Raw genomic sequence first — 27,922 nt, forward strand, 5'->3', positions numbered from 1 at the left:
GCCCGGGGGCCACATGCGGCCCATCGAAGCCATTGATCCGGCCCCTCCTCCGGATCGCCTGGTGCGCGCTTTCCAAAGCTTTGCTTGTTTATAATGGTATTTTAATTATTATTTAATAAATAATTAATTATTAAGGGGTGCTTTGCTAGTGCTTTTGGTGAACAAAGGCAGAAGGGGGTTGGACTAAATAGCCCAAGGGGTCTCTTCCAACCCTCTTTATTATTTTTATTATGATTATTATTGACACAAAGACACAGCATAACACAGCAAAAGAGATATATATGCAGGATTTCGTATTGCAAAATCACAAGCCGAACACTAGGACTGTGTGATGTATTATTATTATTAACAACATTGGGGCTGAGTGGCCATCTGTCAGGGGTGCTTTGCTTAGAATCATAGAATCATAGAATAGTAGAGTTGGAAGAGACCTCATGGGCCATCCAGTCCAACCCCCTGCCAAGAAGCAGGAAATCGCATTCAGAGCACCCCCGACAGATGGCCATCCAGCCTCTGCTTAAAAGCCTCCAAGGAAGGAGCCTCCACCACAGCCCGGGAGAGAGAGTTCCACTGTCGAACAGCTCTCACTGTGAGGAAGTTCTTCCTGATGTTCAGGTGGAATCTCCTTTCCTGTAGTTTGAAGCCATTGCTCCGTTGCAGGGCAGCAGAAAACAAGCTTGCTCCCTCCTCCCTATGACTTCCCTTCACGTATTTGTACATGGCTATCATGTCTCCTCTCAGCCTTCTCTTCTGCAGGCTAAACATGCCAAGCTCTTTAAGCCTCTCCTCATAGGGCTTGTTCTCCAGACCCTTAATCATTTTAGTCGCCCTCCTCTGGACGCTTTCCAGCTTGTCAACATCTCCCTTCAACTGTGGTGCCCAGAATTGGACGCAGTATTCCAGGTGTGGTCTGACCAAGGCAGAATAGAAGGGGAGCATGACTTCCCTGGATCTAGACGCTATACCCCTACTGATGCAGGCCAGAATCCCGTTGGCTTTTTTAGCTGCTGCATCACATTGTTGGCTCATGTTTAACTTGCTGTCCACGAGGACTCCAAGGTCTTTTTCGCACACACTGCTGTCCAGCCAGGCGTCCCCCATTCTGTATCTTTGATTTCCATTTTTTCTGCCGAAATGAAAGTGCTTTTTGGTGCACAAAGGCAGAAGAGGGTTGGACTAAATGGCCCAAGGGATCTCTTCCAACTCTAATAATAATAATAATAATAATAAACATTGAGGCTGGGAGGCCATCTGTCAGGGGTGCTTTGCTAGTGCTTTTGGTGCACAAAGGCAGAAGGCGGTTGGACTAAATGGCCCCAGGGGTCTCTTCCAATCCTCTTTATTATTATTATGATGATGATGATTATTATTGACACAAAGACACAGTATAACACAGCAAATGAGGTATATATGCTGGATTTCATATCACAAAATCACAAGTTAAACACTTCCCAAGCATTTAGGACTGTGTGATGTATTATTATTATTATTATTATTATTATTATTAACAACACTGAGGCTGGGTGGCCATCTGTCAGGGGTGCTTTGCTTGTGCTTTTGGTGCACAAAGGCAGAAGATGGTTGGACTAAATGGCCCAAGGGGTCTCTTCCAACCATCTTTATTATTTTTATTGTGATTATAATTAACACTGAGGCTGTATTTGTTCCCTTTTCGTTTTTGTTTTTTACTTCAAAATAAGATCTGTGCAGTGTGCATAGGAATTTGTTCATAGTTTAAAAAAAACAAAAAACTATAGTCTGGCCTTCCAACGGTTTGAGGAACCATGAACTGGCTCTCTGTTTAAAAAGTTTGGGGACCCCTGATACAGAGTAAGCTGAAGATTCCACATCACCTGAGCATGGCAGTTAGGCGATCACAGCACAGTGCTCGTTGTCTGCGCATGCGCCCCTTTTGTGACGCTCGCGAGCGCAGCCCCGTTGCCAGGAAACGGGAGGAGGCGTGGCCCAGAAGCTGAGCGGGAGGAGGGGCGAGAGACAGAGGCCTCCCAGAAGAAGCGAAAGAAAGGGCGTTTGCCGCGCGCGCGAGGGGCGAACGTGGGCAGCGCGTCATCGACGCAGGTAGGTAGAGCGCGCGATAGCCCCGCCCCCTTCCCCCCCCGTCTCTTAAACTCCGCCTCTTCCGGCCGGCGACCCAGCTTTTCCTTCAGGAGTATCGTGGCGGGTAGGATGATACTTGAGGGAAGGGAATGTGTGCTTGTCAAGATAGGGAGGGAAACCTATTGGTGGGAAGAGGCTGGAAAGGTTGCCGTTTTGTGCTACAACACATCGAATTTTCCAGTCAGCACGGCCTGTAGTGTGATGCTTTGAAGCTGTAGGCCGCAAAGCGCTGGGGTAGGCCTCAAAAGTAACTTTCCCAAGTGCTTGGATAGGACAGTCTGGTTGTATTTACACTAGGCATAGGCCAACTTGGCCCCTCCCTCCAGGTGTTTTGGACTACAACTCCCACAATTCCTAACAGCCTACCGGCTGTTAGGAATTGTGGGAGTTGTAGTCCAAAACACCTGGAGGGAGGGGCCAAGTTGGCCCATGCCTGATCTACATTGTAGAATTAATGTGCAATGGCCTCAAGCACCTAGGCCTCAAGCAGTTTCCTATGTAATCATCTGCACAGCCAAAACACTTCTTCAATACCGTTTTGGAACTGACAAGTGATCAGTGTAGATTTGCCCTTAATGTTTTTTTTACTTGATTATTATTATATAAAATGAGTCAGTATAATTGTAATACATTTATAATACAGTAGACCTATTGTTCCCTTTACTATCTACTATGCATTCCACTCTTGTCTATGTTTCTATCATTCATCTTAGTTCCCCTTCTTCCTGAGCCACTTCTTTTTATATTCAAAACATTTCGTTTCCTCTTGTGGAGGTAATTATCCGCCCTTCTTTTTAAAATCATTTTTCTATACACTTTCCCCAAACTTTTTGGTTTATGGTGAGGTATAAACCGCAAGTGGAGTGAGCTCCTGCTGTTAGTCCCAGCTTCTGCCAACCTAGCAGTTTAAAAACATTCATATGTGAGTAGATCAATAGATACTGCTATTGCGGGAAGGTAGCGGCACTCCATGCAGTCATGCTGGCCACATGCCCTTGGAAGTGTCTACGGACAACACTGGCTCTTCGGTTTAAAAATGGAGATGAGCACCAACCCGTAGAGTCGGACACAACTAGACTTAATGTCAGGGGAAACCTTTACCTTAACTATGGAATAGATCTTGACCAGTCTTGAAAACTAAACAAATTCAGGCTTGGTTATTCCTTGATATGAAAACTTAGAAAATACCAGAAGCCGTAGACCATATTCAGGAGAAGGCAGTGACAAATCTCCTTGAATAAATCTTGCTAAGGAAACACTCATAGTGTCACCATAAGTCACAATTGATTTGAAGGTACAGTATATAGCAACAGCAAATGTACATACTAATGAGGTTTAATCCTGGCTACTATGTGGAATACTCTTCCTTTATAACTTAATATGCTTTAAATATGATTCATTTTCATTTTATGTTAAAACATGTTTACATGAGTAAGGATTTCCTGTTTACTCCTGTCTGGCAACTGTGTCTTGGATTGCATCAACAATATAGTCCAAGTAGTTCATTTTTAGTACTGGAATGTGTGTTCCTACATATTTGCAGTTGCTTTATGCAATAAGAAATATTTAATCTGGTGTAGAATTCCATATCCTCCTGTTGACTTCTATATATATTTGGCATTAAGTGTTTTCCATACATGTTAGAAACTGCCCTGAATCCCTTCGGGAAGATAGGGCAGTCTACAAATAAAACTTTATTATTATTATTATTATTCCATATCCCTTTTTTAACTTTTAAACTACCTGTCAACTTATCATGTATTGCCAATTTCCATAATTCCTTATACTACTCCTCAATTTGTATATTTATTTTCCTTTTCCAGTTCCTTCCTATAAGTAATCTTGCTACTGTGAATAGGTTGGATATTGCATATTTTTCATTTTTTAATTGTTTAGTATTATACAATGATAATAAAGCTATAATAGAAATTCTATTTTTATCTTTATAATATCTTCTATTTCTCTAAATACTTTTCCCCAAATTTATTTACATATTTACATTGCCACCACATATGTATATATGTTCCCACTTCTTGACACCCCCTCCCAACAATTTTTGAGTTATTTTTGTTAATATTAGCTATTTTAATTAGTTTTAGATACCATTTCCATATTAATTTATAATAATTCTTTTTGACTCATATTGATAAGTTTTTAAATGTCTTTGTTCCCATAGTTTTGTCCATTCTATATCACTTATTTTAATCCCCAAGTCTTCTTCCCATACCTTCTTGAGAGTATTATTCTCTGTTTTTTCCTCTTTAATTTTTGACTGTTATCTTATATGTTTTGCTAGGTATTCCTTTCAAATGTTTATGTCCTTCTATGTCTCTTCCATTTTATACTATTTGCTTAAATTAGGTAAGTTTACTTCCACTTCTATTATTTTTTGACCAATTCTTAAACCATTGTTTTAATTGTGTGCAATGGAACCATGATAATTTTAGGGTTGTTGTATGTATTGATAGAGGAATTTAGTGAATTAAAATTATCATTGTGTTGTCGAAGGCTTTCATGGCCGGGATCACAGGGTTGTTGTATGTATTCTGGGCTGTATGGCCATGTTCCAGAAGTATTCTCTCCTAATGTTTCGCCCACACCTATGGTAGGCAACCTCAGAGGATGTGGGCGAAACGTCAGGGAGAATACTTCTGGAACATGGCCATACAGCCCAGAATACATACAACAACCCTGTGATCCCGGCCATGAAAGCCTTCGACAACACAATGATAATTTTAATTCACTAAATTCCTCTATCATAATTTTCTTCTTCATTCAAACATTTATACAATCCACTATTTTATCTATTTTTTCCAATATAATTTTTTATCTAGTATATGCCCTTAATCTTAAAACATACCTTCAAGCATTGGGGCTTGGAAGATGAGAGACCCTCTACTTTTGTACTTCTTAAACTACGGTGTCTACATCCACCAATACTTTTTCATCTAGTGTGCCAGTCAGTACAATTTTTGTGTTGTGTTATCAAAAATTATATTCTTCTTTCTCTTCTGGAAACTCCCGGTCAACTAGCACACACACACATATATACATACTGCTTTATCTCTCCATATGGAGACTCAAAGCGACTCACAATTAAATACATTATAACTTAAAATATGCAATAATAAACAACATTATATATACACACACATATACACTTTATACCCTGCCCCATCTCCCTGAAAGGACTCTAGGTAGCTTACAACATAAATAATACAATGAATATATGCAAAGTAAAATAAATCGTATAATAACATGACAAATCAATATAAAGACAAAAAAATATAACAAATTATACAATAGACAGTATAAAGCATTAGTTAAAACAGTGATTCCTATAAGTTAAATAAAAGCCAAAATACCTGAGTCAAAGTATGTCCATATAATAAAGACCTCCTCCACAGTAGGGAGTGTTAACTAATCACTGCCAACGGCCTGTTTGAACAGTTAGGTTTTCAAATCCTTTTTAAAAGTTGTGAGGGTGGTTGCTTGTCTAATCTCCTTGGAATGTGTCCCAAAGTCAGGGGGCCTGCTATTGAGAAGGCTGTCACCCTCATCCCCGCCAGCCTCGCTTGTGATGGGGGTGGGATCAAGAGGAGGGCCTCACTAGCCAATCCTAAAGCCTGAATACGAACATAAGGGGAGATGCGGTCGCATAAATAGGCAGTAGTATTATATTTAATATATTAGTATTATTATATTGCAATATTATTATTATATATTATTGTTAGAATTATATTGTATTATATTATAATGTTATTAATATTATATATAATATATTAGCATAGCACAATATTAGTATTACATGTTTTTATATTATACTATGCTACTATACTGCAATATACTGGAGGATTAGAATACTATTCATAGTTATCATCGATTGGAAATGGTGTCGCACTCTGACTCTGTTGGCTGCTTAAAATTTTTAAACAATTTTAATAATTTAAATATATTTTAAATCTGGTTAGATTTGTGTTCCATTTTAATGTCAGATGTGTAATGGTAGATTGGTTATGTTATAATCTGTTATTACTTTGTAATAGATGTGGACTTATTTCTGGGTTTCGGTTGGGTTGTCTATTTGTTTTTGTTTAGCTAATTATGACATTGAATGTGTGCCATTTTTTCTTGGGAACAGCCCTGATTCCTCTTGGGGAAATAGGGCAGGAAATTATTATTATTATTAGTAGTAATATTATATACAATATATAATATACAATTATTATATTTTTATATATTGTATTGTCCTATATTTTTATACCTATATATATAAAAATACACTACCAGTATATTATGCTATTAGTATTATATAATATATTGCACTATATCATACGTGGTAGTATATATAATATATATCACAACATTATTTATCTTATATATAATACTAGCTGTGCCCGGCCATGCGTTGCTGTGGCGAAGTATGGTGGTATGGGAAATAAAGTATTGAGGAATTGGTGGTAGTTAAGGTAAAGGATCCTCTGGGCTGAGTGGGTTGCTAGGAGACCAAGTGAGCGGAGCTTAGTCTTCTAACTGGCAGCAATTGGATAAAAACAAATATTCCTCTCCCTCTAATTAGGACTTTATTTTTCTTTTCTTTTTGTTGTATCAACCTAGAGGCATGGATGAGGGGTTGTGATGTCAATTTTCGAGGTTGTGGGGTGTTTACTTTTGTTGTTTTGTCCACTGCCGTGATGCCATCACTCTTTTATATATATAGATGAGCTGTGCCTGGCCACGCGTTGCTGTGGCGTTGTCTGGTGGTGTTGGTGAGAAATTGTTGAGGTAGTGGTGGTGTTGAATGTCTGTTGTATGGTTGTCTTTATGTTTAGTATGCATTTGGTTGTTTGTGCACTGTGAAAGTGGTGAGGATAGAGGGGGTCTATGTCCCTGTGTAGTATTGTGTAGTATTTATACGTTGTCCATGTGTTGTGAATGCTTGGATTGTGTCCTGCTGCATAGTAGAAAGGGTTGGGCTGGATGGCCCTTAGGGGTCTCTCCAAACTCTTGGATTCTATGCTATTATTATTATTATCTTCATCATCATCATTATTATGTAGAGGCTGGATGGCCATCTGTCAGGAGTGCTTGGATTGTGTCCTCCTGCATGGTAGAAGGAAGTTGATCTGGATGATCCTTAGGGGTCACTTCAAACCTTAGGATTGTATGTTGTTGTTGTTGTTGTTGTTGTTGTTGTTGTTGTTAGTAGTAGTAGTAGTAGTATTGAGAGGCTGGGTGGCCATCTGTTGGGAGTGTTTGGATTGTGTCCTGCATGGCAGAATTGGATTGGACTGGATGGCCTTTAGGGGTGTCTCCTAACTGTCTGATGCTATGATTCAATGTGTATTATTATTGTGCAGATATTGGATGGCCATCTGTCAAGAGTGGTTGGATTGTGTCCTCCTGCATGATATAAGGAAGTTGAACTGGATGATCCTTAGGGGTATCTGCTAACCTTAGGATTGTATGATATTCCTATTCTTATTCTTATCATTATTATTGAGAGGCTGGCTGGCCATCTGTTGGGAGTGCTTAGATTGTATTGTCCAATGGCAGAGTTGGGTTGGACTGGATGGCCTTTAGGGGTCTCTCCTAACTGTCTCATTCTATGATTCGATTTGTATTATTACTGTGCAGATCTTGGATGGCCATCTGTCAGGAGTGCTTGGTTTGTGTCGTCCTGCATGGTAGAAGGAAGTTGAACTGGATGATCCTTAGGGGTGCCTCCTAACCTTATGACAGTATGATATTCTTCTCCTTCTCCTTCTTCTTCTTCTTCTTCTTATTATTATTATTATTATTATTATTGAGAGGCTGGGTGGCCATCTGTTGGGCGTGCTTGGATTGTGTCCTCCATGGCAGAATTGGGTTGGACTGGATTACCACAGTAATTATTTCATATTACAGTAGAATCTCACTTATCCAACATTCGCTTATCCATTGTTCTGGATTATCCAACACAGTCTGCCTTTTAGTAGTCAATGTTTTTGTAGTCAATGTTTTAAATTCATTGTGATATTTGGTGCTAAATTTGTAAACACAGTAATTACGACATAGCATTACTGAGCATTGAACTACTTTTTCTGTCAAATTTGTTGTATAACATGATGTTTGGTGCTTAATTTGTATAATCATTACCTAATTTGATGTTTAATCGGCTTTTCCTGAATCCCTTCTTATTATCCAACATATTCACTTATTCAACGTTTTGCCAGCCTGTTTATGTTGGATAAGTGAGACTCTACTATATATTTATAATCTTACATTATCTGCTTAGAACTGGATTATATGAGGCCCCTTCTACACAGCTGTATAAAATGCACACTGAAGTGAATTATCTGGCAGTGTGGACTCAAGGTAATCCAGTTCAAAGCAGATAATATAAGATTATAAATGGGTAATATAGCTGTGTGGAAGGGCCTTGAGTCTACACTGCCATAAAATCCAGTTCAAATAAGATATTGTATATATTGAGGGTCTCCCATATGATGTTGCAGGAAACACAATGGAGTTGTGTCTTCCTGGCTGTCCACTCTCCACTCTGTGGCCTCATTCTATACTTCATATAATGGCTAACAGATCCATGCTGGTTGGTTCACATCTTTGAGTAACACCATTACTGTATATCTTATATCTCTACCGTAGTAAACTAAAAGGGGTGATTTGTTGCTTCGTGCTTTGTCTCTTCTCTTCTAGTAACCTTTTCTTTCAATAACAAGCAATATGTATAATACACTTGATGCTTTTTGCTATGAAGGAAATGTCAAATAATAGTCACATAACTTTTTTTCCTTGAGCTAAGCATTCAGACATTCTTTTGTAATGTCATTATGTAATCTTTAACATGCTCATCTTTTGAATACAATTGGTTTAGTAACAACTAAACATGCATAAGCTTCACCTGTACATAGTGTACTAGATATAAAAGGAAAGGAATAGGGACCACATTAGTATTTTGTATGGAGTTTACACTCCACATCCATGGATTCCACTATCTACAGCATAAAACTATTTTTTAATCCAACCCTCCCCCCACCCTTGATTTTGCCATTTTATGTAAAGAACACCATTTTACTATACTACCTTGTATATAATGGGATGTTGGTATCCATAAGTGGTCCTGAAATCAAATCCAAATGGATACTAAGGGCCCACTGTACTTTTACATTTGTTAGTGTTTTGCCTCATTTTAAGGGAAGTTACAGGGCCCTGGAAGAATTAAGCAAGAGTTCATTTCCCTTATAAATAATTTCTATTTCACTGAGTCCCATTTGAAGGAAAGTGCCCCTTTAATGAGTCATTGCCTAGAGTACAATGGATCCCATATAAACACCCACCCAACTCTGCAAAGTACCTAGTAACAGACAACATATATGCTTGAGATATAATCTGCAGCAGCCTAATTAGTAGGTAGACACCTCCTCATTTCCAACTTAGAACATCATAGAATAAAAGGGGTACACCACTCATGTTGTTCTTCAGTAATGGAATGAGTCTTCTAGTACTGTGATTCATAGGACAGCCCTAGTATTGTTTTATAGCCTTAAGAAAAAGTACACCTCTCCTCAGATCTATCACATATATAACAGTTGATGTCATAGTTCTCTTAAAGATAAGTACTAAGTTTTACAAAGTTACTTTCTAGTCCTAAACTGTGCAGAACTAGATATCCAAACCAAGAAATAGAGGCGTACAGCCAGACAGTTTCTAGGAGCTGCATTGAGTTCCTACAGTGGGAAAAAGGTAGGATAAAAATAAAAGTAAATGAAAATAAATAGCCTTTTGAATTGCAGTCAATTGGAGAGCTAATAATAAATTTTCTCTTTCAGCTTGAAACTTGTACATTGGAGAATCAAAAGCAAGAAAGCCTTATGAAGGAGCTGCGTGGCAATAATCCTGGGGACCACCCCAAAAAGAAAGATTCAGCCTCTAGGAAGGACAGTCGCACCTCAGCAGTACAGGCTTCAGATGACAGCGAACCCGTCAATATCTTAAATCCAACACTTTTGGCTCAGAAGCGACCTCGCCGTGTTTCAAGCAGTATGGGAGGCAACGCCGTGGAAAGCACTGATGATGCCAAAAGGCAAAAGCTCTTGCCTGAAGCAAGTTCTCCTGGGGAAGACTCTGACAATGAGGAGTCAGATGATGAGGATTATGAGAGAGTGGGGAGTGATGATGACATCAGCGATGGGTCAAGCAGCGAGGATGAGGATGATGAAGCAGGTAGCGATGCCTCAGAAAGTAGTAATGAAGACTCCAAAGAAAAAACAGGCCAGCCTTCTTCAAGAACTGATTTAACAAAAGGTAACCCCTGATGACTAGAAAAATCCAATAAATTGCATCTCTGTGACACTTCTGAGCATTTCCGAGTCTTTTTCCCCCCTCTGGTGGATTTTGCTTCTAATTAATCTTGGCTGTAATAGATATTAAGATTCATTATGACTCCTGTTCACTTGTGCCTCTGACATAGCTCTGTTTATTGCATAACTATCTGACATAACTACCTTACATCATCAGTTACATGAGGTTTCACACTGCCTCTGCCAGTTTTGAGAGTGCCTTTTTTCTTCTTCTTTTTTGATCTGTCTATTTATCCATTGTATTTTTGTATGTTCTCTGCAAAGATATTAAAGATGCTGCATCAGTGAGCTGGATAGCCTTTAGCCTCCTCTTTAAATGAGACATCTTACTAGGATGTAAATATTTATGGCTCTTTTCTGTAGTTAAATAGAGTAAGTAGTTTAAGACTTGCAAATGTAAGGCAATGTAAATCTAAACACTTTGAATTGTCAGCCCAGCTTATTAATATGACCTTGACTGTCCTTACAACAAGAAGTAGAACAAAGCAGCATTCCTCATTGCCAACTGTAGGAAAAGGAATGGAGTCTGTGAAAATAGTGACTTTCCTAAAGTCATTGCTCAATATATTAATTGCTGAGCAGCTATTTGAGCTGAAAATCATACAGTTCACGAACTTGCCATGTCCTAAACCAGCTCTCATTTCAGGCCAAGTGCCTGGCTTCAGTGCATCCTTGGTTACAATATTTAATATAGACACATCTTCTGGAGGAAATTTGTTTTTCATTTTCTCATTATAGTAGGGAAATCCCAAACAGTTTCCGATGTTATCTGAGTTATTTGAAGTTATTAGAGGTTGCAATTATTTGTGTTGTTAAAAGACCACAATATTGAAACGCAGCTAAGAAGTTTTTCGTTTTTTAAAAAGTTAGGATAACCTTTATATTGGCCCAACAGTGGGTTAAAGAAGCCAAATGAGCTTGATTTTTAAGTCCAAATTCTGAGATAGTGTATTTTCTATAATGTTATTGAAATAACCACCTGAAATAATTTGCTACTGTTTCTTGCCTGAAATCTGTAGTGCTTATTGGTATCCCTAGTCAGACAATGGTGCAAAGTGTAGAAAAACCAGGGAGACCAGGGAGATTGAATAGTAAGATACAAATAACTCTGTGTGTGTGTGTGTGTGTGTGTGTGTGAAAGACAGAGACAGAGAGCCATGCTGACTGTTGCAGTGGCAGATGAACTTTATAATAAATCAGCTTATTTACTACATAAAAGCCAAGTTTGCCCCTTGGTAATTGTGCAGATCTCCCCTCCCCCTTTCTCAGATATGCTGGAAATTGACTGGAGTCCTAAATGTATGCTTCATTCAGCCTTCAGCCAAAACTACAGTTTTGTCTCTTCTACAGAATGAGCTCATTAGGGCATTCTGGTGCTGTCAGCAAGAAGCCGCCTGGAGCATTAATAAAGGACAAACGATGCCACTCAAAACATGTTTTTCTGTTTCAAAAATATGTTTCCTAAATGCAGTAAGCAATGTGATATGATGTTTGTAAATGTATTTGAGTGGGACTTCCTAAGGCAGCCTTTTAAGTTGGCATTGGAAGTCTTGCTTCAGTGCACAAAACCAAGATTTGCTTGTAAGAATTAGACTATGATCAAATATCTCAAAACTACACAGGCATGAAACCCAAGCCATCAGAATTGGATGGGATAGGTTGAAAAGATATGCAACTTTGATGTATTCAAATTATGTTTGGTTGTTCTTATGGTTCGCAATTTTAGCCTCCCTTTTCATTTTTCTGGGATCACACATCCATGATTTTACAGGCTTTGTGAAGACCAGAAACATTTCGAAATGATTTCCAGGGTTTGTTTTATGCTGATGTGCATCTAAGAGCTACATATCTAAGAAAAAATTTCAGTTATCTCTGAAATCTTAATTAAAAATGTAGAGAGTTGGCAGAACTGAGAGTAATGCTTTTACATGAATTAAAAATGGCTGATGTACCACAAACAAAGCACAATTATAAATAGCAATATGGTTAATTGGGAAGGTGTCTAATGAGTTCAGCAGGGAGGTGGATTAGGTCTCATTTAGCATAATAAATGAATCTGGAAGAGAGGGAGCAAAGAGCACTAATGAAATTCAAATATATGAATAGAAGGCAGTGAAGACATAATCAGCTGGCATACAAATAATAATAAAAGATTATATGATGACAAAACATGGTCACATACAGTGATTCTTTTGCAGGGAATAAAGCATTAAGAACAAATTAATTTTAAATGCAGGTCAGGAGCAAATATGTACAGGGGGAAATTGTGTGGAGGAACCTAGCGCTAAGCTGGTGATGCTTTTATAATCTCCTTCATGGCCTTTCAACCTGCTGAATGCATATATGGTCTTCACGGGGAGTATATTAGAGAGATTGCTGCTTGTTCATTCTAATGCAGTGGTTAGCACGAATTTAGAAATAATATATTACCACCAATGTGCATGATAGCAAAAAGAAGAAGGGTAAGTTCACAGCCTAAATTTTGTCATGTCAAGTGTTGAATGGACTAGAGAATAGTGGGAAGAAGATAAAAGAGCGGTCAAAAAGGAAGAGGACATGTCCTTAAGCTTAGCTTTATTGGAGAGCAGAAAACATACCCAAGACAGCATTTGAACTTAACTATTTCATTTTCCCAGAACTAAGGACTGAAGGAATCATAGACAATATGGGTTTTGTGAGGGAATTTGAAAGAAGGAAGAATTATGGGAGACAGGACCAGTGAGAAATGGTAGAATCGTGGGAACAGAAGACCTTTGGAGAGCAAAGATTGATTGAGGAGCAAAACAGTGAACAGTCTGATGGTCTAAAAAGTAATTGTAGTAGAGATAGAGATTATCATCATCTCCTTTGTTTACACCCTTCTTTCCCCCTAAAATGATCACTTAAAACAGCTTACAAATTAAAATAAGGACAATATAGTTAAAACCTACAAAAAGGCAAAGTTAAAACTAATCAAACTAAAAACACTTTAAAGTATAAATTTAAAATGTAATAAAGTAGTTTAATAAATGATTCCATCAACAGACAATGCTTTATTATGGCAGGCTTTTCAGAATGGAAAGAAAGGGCTTTGAAGCATACGCCCTTTTTTCCATTTTGAAATGCCTGTCACAATAAAGCATTTGCCTGTTGATGGAAGGAAGAAGGTCCTATTGTGCATCTTTGACTGTTGGTCAGTTTGTATGAGCACTTTCCCTTACATTATGATTGAGTTTGAGGGTTCGTGAAACTTGAATTGGCTTCCCAGGTTTGCAACTTTGTTCACTGTTTGCATATAATGAATCATACAATCTTAAAGAGTTTGAAAAGTCTGGAAGGGCTATCTAATCCAATTGCCTGCTATCAAAGAATACATAGCTAAAGCATTCCTGAATAATAGCTCTCCAAACTCTCTTTAAAGGTCTCCAAAGAAAGTGAGTCCACTTCCTTCCTTTCAAGCAGGTTATATTTTATATGGTCTGTGTTGCACTATTGTTGCCTTATAAACCGCCCTAAGTCCCTTTGGGGAGATGGGGTGAGATATAAATAAAGTTGTTGTTGTTGTTATTGATTTTGTTATTGTTAAGTTATTTATAATATTTAGGTGACATCTCATTTCTTGTCATTTAAATCTAGAGGTTAGGGTTCTAATCTCAGGAGCAGCAGAAAAAAGTTTGCTCTTGCAGCATCTTAGTGATCTAGATAGCAGCTTACATTATAACTGATTGTTAATGGGATCAGAAAAAGAATTTAGGATTTAGAAGAGAACATCAGTGGTCATCTGTTCCACAACCAAACAAATAGCCATCTATCCTCTGTTTAAAAATCTCAAATTAAAGGGAACTCATTACTCTCCAAGGCAGTTCCATCCATTTTTGAATAGTTCTTACTACCAACAAGAAATCTTACAGTTCAGGTTAAATCTCCTTTGTGTCGTTTGAGTGCATTGGTTTGGGTAGTTATGTGAAGAGTAATAAAAACATTGAATATAAGACATATGCAGTAGGGTTTTGAATATCAGTAGCTTGCAGATTTAATAAAAGGTCTAAGAACAAAAAAAAAACAGATGAAAGGCCTTGGTTATCATGAGAGCAATAAAGAGAGTTTGGTGGTTTTAATAGCAATTTTATTTTATGGTGGTTATGTAGTGTTTTAATACATGCCTGGTGCTACAGAGAGATTTCAGCCTACATTGGGCAAATAGGAGAAGAGAAGAGAAGGCATGGGATGAAGCTTAATAATACAACTAAAAATGAGTTATAGTGAATGAATTCAGCTCAGTAATTTGCAGAGAGACTTCAGTTGAGTAGAAGCAGGCAGAGCTGCCAATGGAGACCAGCTTTGTAAAGGTCCTTAACCATAGTTTGAGCTGAATCCGAATTGAATGTAGTTTCTGACCCTCTCTAGCCTCCATGGAAGAAACCGTGCAAATGTGAATGAAACAGAATTGATACAGTACTCTCTTCTGAAATTTGAAGATGGCATTCGGTATCTACTGTTCATGTTCAGTCCTTTGCCAATTTTGGGAAGTAAGAATTCATGTAAATAGTTTTTAAATTAAAACTCTTTTAGCTAACAAGCTGAAAGGCCTAATTTTAATGATCAATTTTTAATCGGGTTTCCCATTTGCGTTACACTTGTTTTCTGGAGAATAGTAGGTACTCATTAGAAAATGTTTATGAATTACAGAAAATTAGTCTATCTTCCTGCTCTTTAATAAGGTAAACTGTAAGTTAATGTAATTAAAGCAATGAAATGCCTTCCTTGGGTTCTTACTAATTATGAATTTACTCCCTCAGAAATCCTGTTGAATTCAATAAGCACATATTTCCTAATAAAATGTGTTTATAATATCACGTTAATATGCTGGATGCTAATGCCTTTCTTTTTTTGACTAAACTACTTATGGTATTAGATCTTGGTACACAGAACCAGAAATGGCCTAGTTGTGCATATAGATAATCTAAATTATATTGCATTGGTCTATTCTGTTTGAATGGAACTTGGCTTGATAGCTGTGTTTTTGCCGGTTCCATTCTCCAAAAAAACAGGCATCTCTTCAGCTCCTGGATCCAAACCTTCCTTAGGGCCCTTCCACACAGCCATATAACCCAGAATATCAAGGCAAAAAATCCCACAATATCTGCTTTGAACTGGTTATTTGAGTCCACACTGCCATATATTCCAGTTCAGAGCAGAAAATGTGGGATTTTATTCAGCTATGTGGAGGGGATAATGAAATGCAATATATACTGCACTTCAAACAAAATTTCAGTATGAGAATCTCAGAATTGAGTGCTTTAGAGAAAAGATTCCACCAATTTTGTCATTCAATAAGCAAGAGATGGTTTACATTGTGTTCAGTTGACTTGTAATTACATGGAAATGTTGGGATATGTTCGTAGTGTTAAATAGAAAGAGCAACTTGTTTGTTACCCAGCCTTATCTCTCAAAACATTTGGAATAGCTGTAGATCACTTGGCTTTTTTGTTTAACCCTGATAGAATTGTATGGCTCTCCAGATGTTGTTGAACTGCAACTTCCTTACAATTTGCTGTTCATTACAGTCTTACAATCCTGGGACAGCGGCACATGCCCCAGTCATGTCTCAGAGTCTGTCTGTTATATTTAATAGTATGAGAAGTATAAGCAGAAAGAAACTGACCTTTAAGGAAGCAGATGTATGAGAATAATTTCTATGATAGTAATCCTGAAAGACTGAGTTGCGGAGAGATGTAATAGCTTTGAGGATATAGGTGATTTGGGGTGACTAAATAGATAAAATGCATGAAGCAGGAGAGCAAAGTAAAAAGCCAACTGTAGGAGGAGAGAAGAAAAAGAAGGCTTAAGCAGGAGGGATAAGGAAAGAAAAATGTACATCAAATTGTTTGTGGGAAAGCCTCTACTGGAGAAAAATAAAGGAAAAGAGAAGAGTTTGAAGATGAAGTAGTTTTCATGCTTTTGATACAGAATATAAGAAATAGCAAGTATGTCACTATTCACTGCAACCTAATAATTTACATAAGACACCGCATTTGAAATTATTAGACTAAGTTGTACTTAATTTAGACCAGTGCCGTTTCCTTTCAAGCCTAAGGGTCTTTCTATACCTGAATTCTTTGCAATCAAAAGAATGCACACAGCCTTTCTGAGTCATAGATGTCTGAGAAAAAATAAAATACTTGCACTGGAAATAATGCCTTTCAAGACTGTGTTTCTGTTGGAAACATTTAAGGGAAAACATAACATAGCTGTGTTCTTGCTTTTCAAAGATCTTTTCTGACCTTATCAGTGAATGAGTGCCTTCAGGTTGAAATCAAAACAGGTTGCATCCCTGGTTCAGGAGGAGTTTTCCAATATAGATTTTAAAAAAAGAAATATGAATTAGATGTGAATTTTAATCGACTTCCCCATTCAGCAGGTAGCCATGAGATTCATTTTGGGGTGGGGGCTCAGGAGAAAGGACAAGAAATGCCATTTTAAAACAATCTGTATTTTAGTTATAACCCTCCTTTTTCCCGCCACAGAGCTTTAATCAGTATTTCTCTGAATCCAGCCCATAAACTTTAGGGACACAATGGAAAGACAGATTTTGCAGTGAGTCTCTATGCCATTTATAGTCTGCTTTCCAGATTTGTGGATTTGATTATTCATGGATTTAATTAAAATGTTTTCTCTAGAAATCTCTTTATTTCCTTCTGTGATCAGGGACCTAAACATTCCTATAGAGAACACATCTCAAAAATTGATAGGTTCTCTTTTGCAATTCTGTGGTCAGCTTCCAGCAGGTATTGAGCATAGATTGCATTGGAGGACCTAGAAATTTATCGAGACGTATTCTCTCAGTTTAAAAAATAGCAATTTTTATATTTGCAGTTTTTCTGAGCCCCTAATCCCAGCAATAGTGGAGGGCAGACTGTAGAATGAATATTTTCTGGACAGTATTTCATGGTTTCACATGCGTAACCTAATTTTTTTGTACTATTTATTTCTTTCTTTTTTGCTTGTTGTTTTCTTCAGCATCTCTTAATATAATGGTGCTAACTCACAATGCTTGATTGGTTCCCTTTTTCTACCCATTTATTTTGTGAAATCTTTGGTTCCTCTAAACTGAACAACTCTAATCTCTTCCTATTCATCTGTCATCGTTTGTCTTCTTTCTCTTTAATTAGTTTTAACAGGGAAAGATGAATCAAAGATCAGCCTGAGAAATGTACAATTTATTTATTTAATGGCATAGGTTTTTAAATTTATTTTTCACTCTTTCTCCTGCATCCGTATACTTTCTTGTCTTTTTGTGATTACTGTTGAACACAGCAGAGACAGTTTTTATTGACTGGACTGCAGTAGATCTCTAATCTTTTCCCAGAAATGTCCCAGATAATTTAGTATCTATTAACTTTAGAGCACTTTATCTGCTTCTTCTCTTTGTACCCAGTTCTGAATCTGTCAGCATTATTTCTCATTTGTTGTATTGTTATCTACTGCCTTCATTTATTCCAGTCCTATGAGCATTCCTCACAGTTTCTTTGGTCTGGAAGAGAGCTGGGAAAATATACATTGCTAGACGACATCTCCCGGAGCCTGTTACCAGGCTATAATGACAAGAGCATTCTGGAAGTTGCAGTCCAACAAAATGAATTTTCCAAATGTTTGTCCAGAAAACATTCTTTGGGGGGGGGGGGGAGGGAGGAAGCAAAATTGTATGTTTCCCACTATATCTGAAGGCTAATTACAAATTCATTTGACTTGCAGATTTCTGATTGAAATTTTTATAGGTGAGGGTGCAATTATCCAAATACCAAGTAGCTACAGGGCCCTCTATTTTTTCACACTGAACCCAAAATTTCTGTTTAACTGTGGTGGTTACTATCAGCATTCTTTCAGCTTGGGTTAAATGAGTTTAGGGAAGACCTTAGATCTGGAGGAGGCACTGAAAAGAAGAAATGGGCAGTGGATTGAAAAGTGCAGAGCAGCCTCTGATAAACATGGTGGTCTTCAGCTACATTGGATTAAAGCTCCCATCTTTCCAAGGCTGACTGGAAGTGATAGATGTTTCATTCTAGCACATCTGGAGTGCACTAGATTGCGGAAAAATGGCATCAATTGAAGAATTACATTCAACCGTAGGAGCTGCCATGGAAGAAGGCACTAATTTGGCAGTAGGAGGGGAAAAGGAAGCAAAATTAGAGAGGAATGAGGAAAGAAATTTCCTGTTGTCTAGCAAAATACAATCACAAATCAAAACAATCATGGGGCATCAAACAAGCAGGAATCATGAAAATACAGTGCACCCTTGGTATCTGCTGAGTTTGGTTCCAGGACTCCCTGTGGATACCAATATCTGTGAATGCTCCATCCCATTACATACAATACTGTCATAAAATGGTGCCTTTACATAAAATTAAGATTTGCCTTTTTGGGTTTTTCTAGAGTGTGTGTTTTTTAAAGCCATGGATGCTTAAATCAGTGGATAAAGAATCTATGGATACAGAGGACCCGTTATATCCTACATAAGATATTCTACAGGTTAATTTATCTTTCTTTTCAAATATTTATGTATCTCTTTTAAACATGAAAAATTCTCAATATTTAGATTTATAAAATGGCTTTTGAATATGTTTCAGTACAATTTTTCACATACCCAGAAGGTACTAAAAATAGATTGTCACATCCAGATCTTTTCACCTTCAGAAATATACAGCAGATCCACTCAATATATGCCTTCTTGTCTATCTATATCCTTGCTCTTTGGAGAGCAATGTCTTGTTGCACCTGATTTCCAACAAGGGATCCCTGTTCCCAGTCCGCAGGAAAAGGTCAGATGATGTCCAGGCAAGCAGGGCAAGACATATCTGCTATACATACTTTCCCTCTGGTGGTTATTGACTTCTTTACAGAAGGAATCTTCATAGTATTGATGTAAGTGATGGTTTTTATTGCCTTGGCCTCTGCATTATTAGAGAACTCCTGTCCTAGAAGTTCGTATTCCTGCCAAATCAAATCTGAGAATAGACAATATCTAGTCCAGGAGAGCAGGTGGGCTCTTGCCACTTGATTCTGTAGCCACAAGTGAATTTCTCTTGTGTCTGTTGTTGGCAAGGGTCTTGCGAGATTTTTAAGGAGAAATAAATTTCTAGTAGCCTAAGCATTTACAAACTAGTGCCACAGTTCATGAAATACACTCTTAGCATGTGGACATGCAAACAGAGAAAAGGAGCTGTCTGAATTGTAAACAGAGGGGAGCAAAAAACCAAGAAAGGGCATAGTGTTTTGGTAGAACTGTTTCAATATTGCTAAGACAAGATCTTACATACCCAGCCATTACCGATGAGAATCTCATCTAGCAATGCTAGTTTAATATTATAATAAAATTCCTTATTTAAACCCAAGTTGAACAGAATCAATTCCTGATTAAATTATTCCCTCTGAAATTTTTTTGGAAATACAATTGTTTTGGAGACTAGTATCAGTTTTACTCAGGAGATTGAAATGTTTTTATACTTTTTTCTTTTTGAATTTAAGTTTTTATTTATAAAGACATTTACATACTGCTTTTGGATACCTCCTCCATAAGTGCCCTCAAGGTTATTTATAACAATAACTCAAAATACAAGAAAGAAAAACAACCATAGAAACACAATTAACAGACAAATTAAACTCACTGAAAACCTGGCAAAATATATATTGTCTTCACTGCTCACATTAAAAAAAAACACTAGACAATATTAACTATGGTGAGTACTGCAATGATTGAAAGCAGAGATGGTTATTTTGCAAAACCTGAGGCATAGTTATGCTGTTATAGATCTGGGTTAGAATCTCTGCATAATTTCCATTTAAGAAGGAAGAGAAAGAGAATTACAAATTTGAGAGTAAAATATATGCATGCTTGAAATGTTAGTTTTTATGCTGGTGGATACCTGCTTCAACCTTTATATCTCACCAGAGAATTTACCTGTGCTTTTATAATGATAATAATTATAATCATAATAATCATTATTACCATCACTATATCTAACTAAAAGTCCGAGCCAGTCACACAAAATTATTATTATTTTATGTGATTAATCCGAACCCAACCCAGGCCTCCAAATAGACTTTTAAAAATCATCTTTTTAATTGAAATATATTGCCAATTTTTTTTTACATATTCTTCTTTCATATACTTAAGAATTTTGATGTTTCCATGTTATCTAGTTGATTGTATATAATACAATATGATAGATTAATATTTTAAACATGAAATCCCTATTTTGGAATCCTCTCTCGTTCCAGGAATTTTTGAAGGGTTCCCAATCTTTCTTGAATATTGAAGGGTCTTTCGTCTGAAGATATCCTGTCAAAATGTCAATTTCTGCTATTTGAGTTACTTTTTTACTATTTATTCTTCCATTTTTAGTGTTTCCTCTAGTTTCTATGTCCGCACATACACAATTCTTGCTGCAGTTGTCATCAGAATGAAAAGTCTGTCATATGTCTTCAAAAGTGATCTATCTGTTATGCCTAGTAAGAATACCTCTGGATTTAAGGGTATTTTAGTTTTAATTCTTTTTCTATAGTTTTATGTGTAAATTAAAAAGAGTACAGGTTGTAGCCTTTTCAGTTTATTTCTGTCCTTGTTTTTAGTTGGAGATTGTCTTTTGTCTTGAGTAAACTCGCATAGATTAACCATCTTCTGTTACCCTTGGGATTTTCACTTTGCTTAAAGGCTTCCTGAAACAAAGTCCATTGTGGTGTTTTGTATAACATTTTCTTTTGTATATAAATACTGTAAATAAATAAATAAATTTGTTCGTGTTCCAAGTTCTCATCAGAATTTTCCTAATTGAAATGTTTTCCTACTTGTTTCTAAACTGCCATTTTAATATCAATTCTTATCTGCTCACTGTCTTTCCTCATGTACACATTCTACTGGAGAAAAAACAAGTAAAAAAACTCCTGGCAGTATGTCTAATGTCATGAAATCCTGAAATAGTATTACTTTGGGAAGAGGGTGGTATTTGGAGTAGTTATGGGGAGAATGTCTACGTTTGTATGTCTGTCATGGTCTGTGTGGAGTCATTTTAGTATGGGAGCTGTCTGACAGTAAGGCAAAGAATGCAGCCTGTAAGAGAGAAATATTATTGTTTGAGAGTTATTGCTTATCTTTCAAATAGCACATAAAATCAAGTAATTATGGCTGTTGGGCCTGTCAATTATTAGGCAATTTCAGGTTCCCAGTTTGACATTTTAAAACACTTTTTTCATATCACTTGTAGTCCTAAGAATGCTCTATGTAAAATTCTATGCTGTCAAGCGCTGTCCAAGGTACCAGAACAGAGGAGTTGAATTTGTTAGCTAAGAACAGTGGCTTGTATGATATATTCTGGATAGTATCCGGAAGCATGTTGGGTGTTTTTTCAGATAAGGTGGTCTTAATATGGTTATTATTATTATGCAGTTAAATTGTGGTGCCTAGATACTGAACATGCTGAATGGATTAGAGCAGTGGTTCTCAACCTGTGGGTCCCCAGATGTCTTTGGCCTTCAACTCCCAGAAATCCTAATAGCTGGTAAACTGGCTGGGATTTCTGGGAGTTGTAGGCCAAAAACATCTGGGGACCACCAGGTTGAGAACCACTGGATTAGAGCATGCTCAGATTGATAGGAGCTGTTGCTGAGGAACTTGTGAAAGTTCTTAAGCACTTTCTTCTGTGGAGCCAAGAAAATGAAGATCTTATCAGTGGCTCTTTTGTTTTGAAGTATGGCTCTATAGGCCCTTCCAGACAGGGCCTATATCCCAGGATCTGATCCCAGGTTTTCTGTTTATCCCAGATCATCTGGCAGTGCGGACTCATATAATCCAGTTTTAAGCAGAAAACCTGGGATCAGATCCTGGGATATAGGGGCTGTCTGGAAGGGCCCTAAGATAGTCATGAGGATACTGCCAATCATAAATGTATAATAACATGTATTAGCACATCCATGTCACTGGTTTTGATTTGAGAATACACTGTCTCCACAATTATTTGAAATAAGGCTCGGTGAGGATAAAATGGTCAAACATGATAGCAAGAGGTGCTGTGGTATCACCAACTATAATATTGCTGGTGGTTTGTATTTAACTTTATAAGAAGTAGAATCCTAGAATTGGAAGAGATGAAACGGGCCATCCAGTCCTGCCCTTCTCATGTATAGATAACCTTTAGTTTAAAAAATAAAGCCTTTCAAAAGTCTAGAAACTTTTTAAAAAGAGTTCATCATAGTAAGAGATTATTGTTAGAGTTGAAGGGTGAACAGCCATACAGTACATTTATAGATAAAGCAATTTAATTTACATAGGCATCCTGTCCTTTTCTCAGTTAGCCTGAATATTTCCCCTTCATGTAGGCCTTTCCCCCATTTGTCAATTAATCTAAAGATCTTAGGAATTATCCCTCCTCCCCTCTTTCTACTAACTATCTCAGGAGAACAACCTTGCAGCTTCTGGCTGTTAATACACTTTCTCAGAGCTAGTCATAAATCTACCAGGCCAAAATAAACAATTCCACGTTAATGAGAGAAAGTGGCATTTCTACACCAACCCCAATACACAAGCAAACACAGTCATGGTTAAGAGCATGATAAGACCCATAATCCCGTATATGCTTATACATAGCCAATAAAGCATCTTAACATAAAAAGTAATGATGAAAAGTGCAGGATTCATATTCCTGACAACCAGGCACAAATACACAATCAAAGCATTCCAGACAAATAGCCATCCAGCCTCTGCTTAAAGACCTCCTTGGAAGAAGATTCCACGATATTCTAAGGCAATATATTCTATAGATGCTAGTATACAAGTTTTGTTGCCAGAATAGTATTGGCAAGCTAATTTCCTTAGAAAGTTAAAGGTATGTGCAAATAATTAAGAGTATCAATAGAATGATGACTCAGTCCACATCTCCAAACATCTCCATCATGGTAGCACCAGTGCCCAATCAGCTGCCTCAAGTCACCTCAGCTGTACATTTTTGGTAGTGTTCGAAGGGTGGTAAAAGTACGAAAAGGTTTAACGTAAAACAGTAAGGCCCAAATTTAAGTCTATGATTAGTCATAAAGTTGCCCCTTTCAAATGAATTTTGACTAGTCATGTTGGCCTCCCTCTTATTGGAACTGGCATAGACTGTTCTAGTCTTGGTTCTTTGCTTTTATTCCGTGACAGTCTTTTATCTTCCCCAACTAGCAAGCGTGTGATAGGAATCATGAGGAATCAAGGTTGAAAAAGCTGCAGATTTCTGATGCTGGGTTGCAAATTCAAGATTACATTACAGTAATTTTAAGACTGGGTTCACATGACTGCAGTAATCCTGTGGTAATGTCGGTCACTCCTTAAATATTTTGAGTGAGCTGCCATATACACTGACACTGAAAAAAAAGTATTTTTTCAGAAATGTGTCATAATTAATCAAGTTAGTCAATTTCCCAATTTTTAAGGGAAGAGCTAAGGAGTGGCTACCACATCAAGGCTCCTTCAAACATTAAAGGAAGCTACTTCAAAATCACACACACAGGCTATATGCTTTGTTCACAATTTCAAACATTTTTAGATCAAAAGATGAAAATGATGAAGAAAATGGGTGCAACAGGGCACCTTCCTCAACATTTGATCAAGACTGCCTAGTTTATCTAAACATCTGAGGATGGTATTATAAACTGCACTGAAAGTGCCTTGTTCCTTTTTCTAAACAAAGCTGAAACCTCTATGTAGTGACCAAGTATTGGTAGTAGTATTGCCAAATAACTATGTAAACCTCCTTTATTAGAGCATAGCTTAACAAAGCACATAACATTTCTTAAAAGCATACCCTTGCTTTAATTTCCTTTAATATTAATTTCTCTCGCACCTTCTGTGCAAGGAGCTAGGCGCGGTGTCTGAAGTTATCTCTCATCATTATCTCTTAAAATTATCTTAAGGTTAAAGGGAGTAATTGGCCTGGAATCCAAAGTTGCTTCTGGGCTAAGAAAGGGTTAAAACCACACTCAACTGGTTCAGACCCCACATTATGTACTGTAGCCAACCTGTAGTTTAGCTGCTAGGCTAGGGTGGTATCGAGACTTGAGTTCAAGTCTTCACTGAATCCCAAAGCTTACTGGATGACATCAGGACTGTTTCTCAGCTTAGTCGACACGTTTATGATGAATATAAAAAGATGTTGGTGAGACTCCCTATAGTGCCTTAATCTATTTAGAGGACCGAATCATATAAAATTTGTTGTTCAGTCAGCCCTCCACATTTGTTGGGGTTAGTGGCACAGGACCCCTGTGAAAAAAACACAAATAGAGAAAATGTTATATTTTTTTACTTGAGAGAATACTTTTCAAGGGATTTCTAGGTCTTCCAACATGAGTCTGTGGTCAACTTCCACTGAAAGCTGAACAGAGAATTGCATTGGAGGGCCTAGAAATTCCTAGAAAGATGTTCTCTCCAGAAATCTCTAGGTTCTCCAGCATGGTTAGAAAAAGTTGACCATACAGTCACACTGGAAGATCTAGAGATTCCTAAAAAGAACATTTGGAATCAAATCTGTGAATAATAAAATCACCAAAGTCAAAAGTAAAATATGGAGGGAGAATTCTCATTATTCTATATACATACTGTATATATAAAACTTATAAACTGCAGGATGGCTATTTTTAATATTCCATGGCTTGTTTACATTAAATTCCCTGTTTTTTCCTTGTATTCCACAGCTCTCATAGAAGCAGAGCTTTGTAGTAAAACAACATGGGGTGCATCCTGAATACCTTTTCCCCTTATTCTTTAATTGTCCCTTTTCTGCCCCACAGCCATGTAGTTAGTACGGTTTGTAATTCTTATTCCTTTTTGTGGTTATAGAACCCAATTTTTGCCTCCAGCTGTCTAGATCTGAAAGGACTCAAACCAATTTGTAGGCCTTTATGCATCTGTAACAACCTTGATAAAGCAATTGCCTTTTAAGCAGCATGCTCTTTTATTTTGTTATTGGTTTCCGCAGTATTCTCAGTAATTCGACATTTGTAAGAACACGAAATGAATGATTTGACTGGTGGAAGGGAGCAGAAATGGAGGGAGTATCCCAGTGAGGCTGGTTGATTATTTAATACAAGGGCAAGGAAATGGTGTTTAATCAAGCATGTAGTTGACCTGTAGAATTTGCTATAACTAGACATCTGAAAGGATGGATTTAATTGATTTTGTTCAGAAATGGCACTTAGATTGCATTTGTTCAATCATATTAGGGTTTTTTTTTCTAATTCTGCACACAAGTTAAAGTGCCCAAAAGGAATTTGAATACAGTTGGCCCATGCTGTGAAATGTTTTTCTTTTCATCTCTTTGATGCTCCCCAGTCCTAATATTTTGCAGCAGAAGGTACTGGTCCTTGCCAAGGGCAGGATAGCTAACTTGATGGCCCAGTGATTTGATCAAATATGACAAATCTTTGTTTATGTTTATGTCCAAGTTGGAAAGCTACATTTTGCCTTTGCTTACATCAAGACGCTATCCTTTGTTGGCCTTTCTAGATAAAAGGATAATAAATCCAGATTTTTATCATCAGGAAGGATTTAGATGTGTGACAGTACATTTGACATATTGAAAGAGAAAAAACTGGTATCAACAGAACATTAAGTCTAGTGGTGTCCAACTCTGGGGTTGGTGCTCATCTCCATTTCTAAGCCGAAGAGCCGACATTGACCGTAGACATCTCCTAGGTCATGTGGCCAGCATGACTTCATAGAGTGTTGTTACTTCCCGCAAAAGTGGTACCTATTGACCTACTTACATTTGCATGTTTTTGAACTGCTAGGTTGGCAGAAGACAGGGCCTTTTCAGTGGTCCCCTCCCCCCCTCCCCCCCCCCCCGGTCTATGGAACGCCCTCCCTAATGAGATCAGGCAGGCTCCCTCTCTCTTGTCCTTCTGCAGAAAACTGAAAACTTGGCATGGGACCAGGCTTTTGAGAGATAGACGTAGCACTAATAATTATGAATTTACAACAAAGAACTGATAGACTTGGACTGAGACTCAGGATGCGCCTCTAAATGTTTTAATTGATGTTTTAATCTAATTAATTTAATGTATTATTGTTGTTGTATGGTAACTGTTTTATATTGGTGTTTTATAATTGGTTTAAACCACCCTACCTCGAGGGTGAGAAGGGCGTGATTGAAATGCTGAAATAAATAAATAATAGTGGAAGCTCACTCCCCGGATTTGAACCGCCAACCTTTTGGTCAGCATGTTTAGTAGCTCAGAGGTTTAACCCGCTGCACCACCAGGAGCTCCAAAAATAGCACTTTAATTTAGTAAAATAGTAGTGTAAATACCTGGTGTTGCCCAGGGACTACTGTCCATCTACCTGCTTTCTTCTCCATCTCTGAGAAGGCTAACCTCACAAATTCCCCATTACAGACTCTTTCTTTTATTCTTCCACTTCACTCATACACCTGCCCCCTCTCCTTTTTGTCATGCAGGAACCTTCAACCAACATACATGCATACTTTGACTTTTATATAGAGATTAATGTAATTATTTGTTTTTAACAGTATATTTTTCTGCTTATTTCTGTGTCTATTTTTAATGTTCTTGTTTTGAATCCCAGATGGGCTGGGAGATGGGCTGGATGTCAGTGAGGTAAATAGTAGTTATTATTATTAAAATTATGTTTATTCATATCCTTCTTTCCTTTTTTAACCGAAACTCAAAGCAGCTATTTAAAGAGTTAAATTGATTGAGGCAAAAATAACACACACACACACACAACGAAACAGACAAAAGGGCAATTTTCAGCTTAAAATGTAAGGCCAACCATTTCCCATTAAATATTTCTCCAAATTTCCCTTTTCAAAACCTTTGGCTTAGTCCTTTGCTGGAGAGGAAATGAAGCAAAATACATATAAGTACACTTGAACATAATATCATCATTAGATTGGCTGATTGGCCCATGGCTCGGCATGAAGGTTAGAGTCTCCATCTGCAAGTATGGGTTTGAGTCCACTTTTGTAAACTTTGCCTCTTTGCTGGATGCCAAAGTGTCTTAAGGGGCTGCATTTTTCTCTCTTCAGTTCTGACATCCTTCAGAGATGACTCGTAATTGAGTGGCATGCCACATGCAGTTCAGGTTAAGCCAGGAGATTTCAAACTTAGCCCCTGGTTTCTCCTGTTAAAAAAATTAAATAATAGGCCGTGTAAAAGAATTGGACCCAAGAGAGTGGCTGCCAATCAGCACAGGTATTGTTGAGCTACAAAGACAAAAGGGGGTCAGATCAGTTTCCTGTGCCCCCCTCCTCGCTGTTCTCCTCTCTTCATTCCTCCCTTGTCCTCCACTTTCACAACTGAGATCATAAATACTTGACCCCAGGGATTTGTTTAACTTGTTTTTGTTTAATATGTAAGGCATCGTGTGTGTGTGTGTGTACATGCGCATGATGATGGGACTTTTAGGATTTTTGTAAACTGTT

At 37.5% G+C, this 27,922-nt stretch overlaps 1 protein-coding gene across 3 annotated transcripts in view; it reads left to right on the forward strand.

The window, feature by feature from the left end:
* The first annotated feature begins 1,921 nt into the window (after positions 1–1,921).
* rrp36 (ribosomal RNA processing 36) overlaps positions 1,922–27,922 on the forward strand; it is a 41,917-nt gene continuing 15,916 nt past the window's right edge. Inside the window, exons 1-2 of one of the 3 annotated variants that reach the window (XM_008104926.3) lie at positions 1,922–2,079; positions 9,948–10,422. In XM_008104926.3, coding sequence (XP_008103133.2) covers positions 9,990–10,422 — 433 coding nt within the window. In that variant the 5' untranslated portion in view covers positions 1,922–2,079; positions 9,948–9,989. The other 2 variants (XM_062970910.1, XM_062970915.1) reach the window with 2 other exon arrangements.

Source organism: Anolis carolinensis, chromosome 1, assembly GCF_035594765.1.
Source record: "Anolis carolinensis isolate JA03-04 chromosome 1, rAnoCar3.1.pri, whole genome shotgun sequence".
Classification (NCBI taxonomy): domain Eukaryota; kingdom Metazoa; phylum Chordata; class Lepidosauria; order Squamata; family Dactyloidae; genus Anolis; species Anolis carolinensis.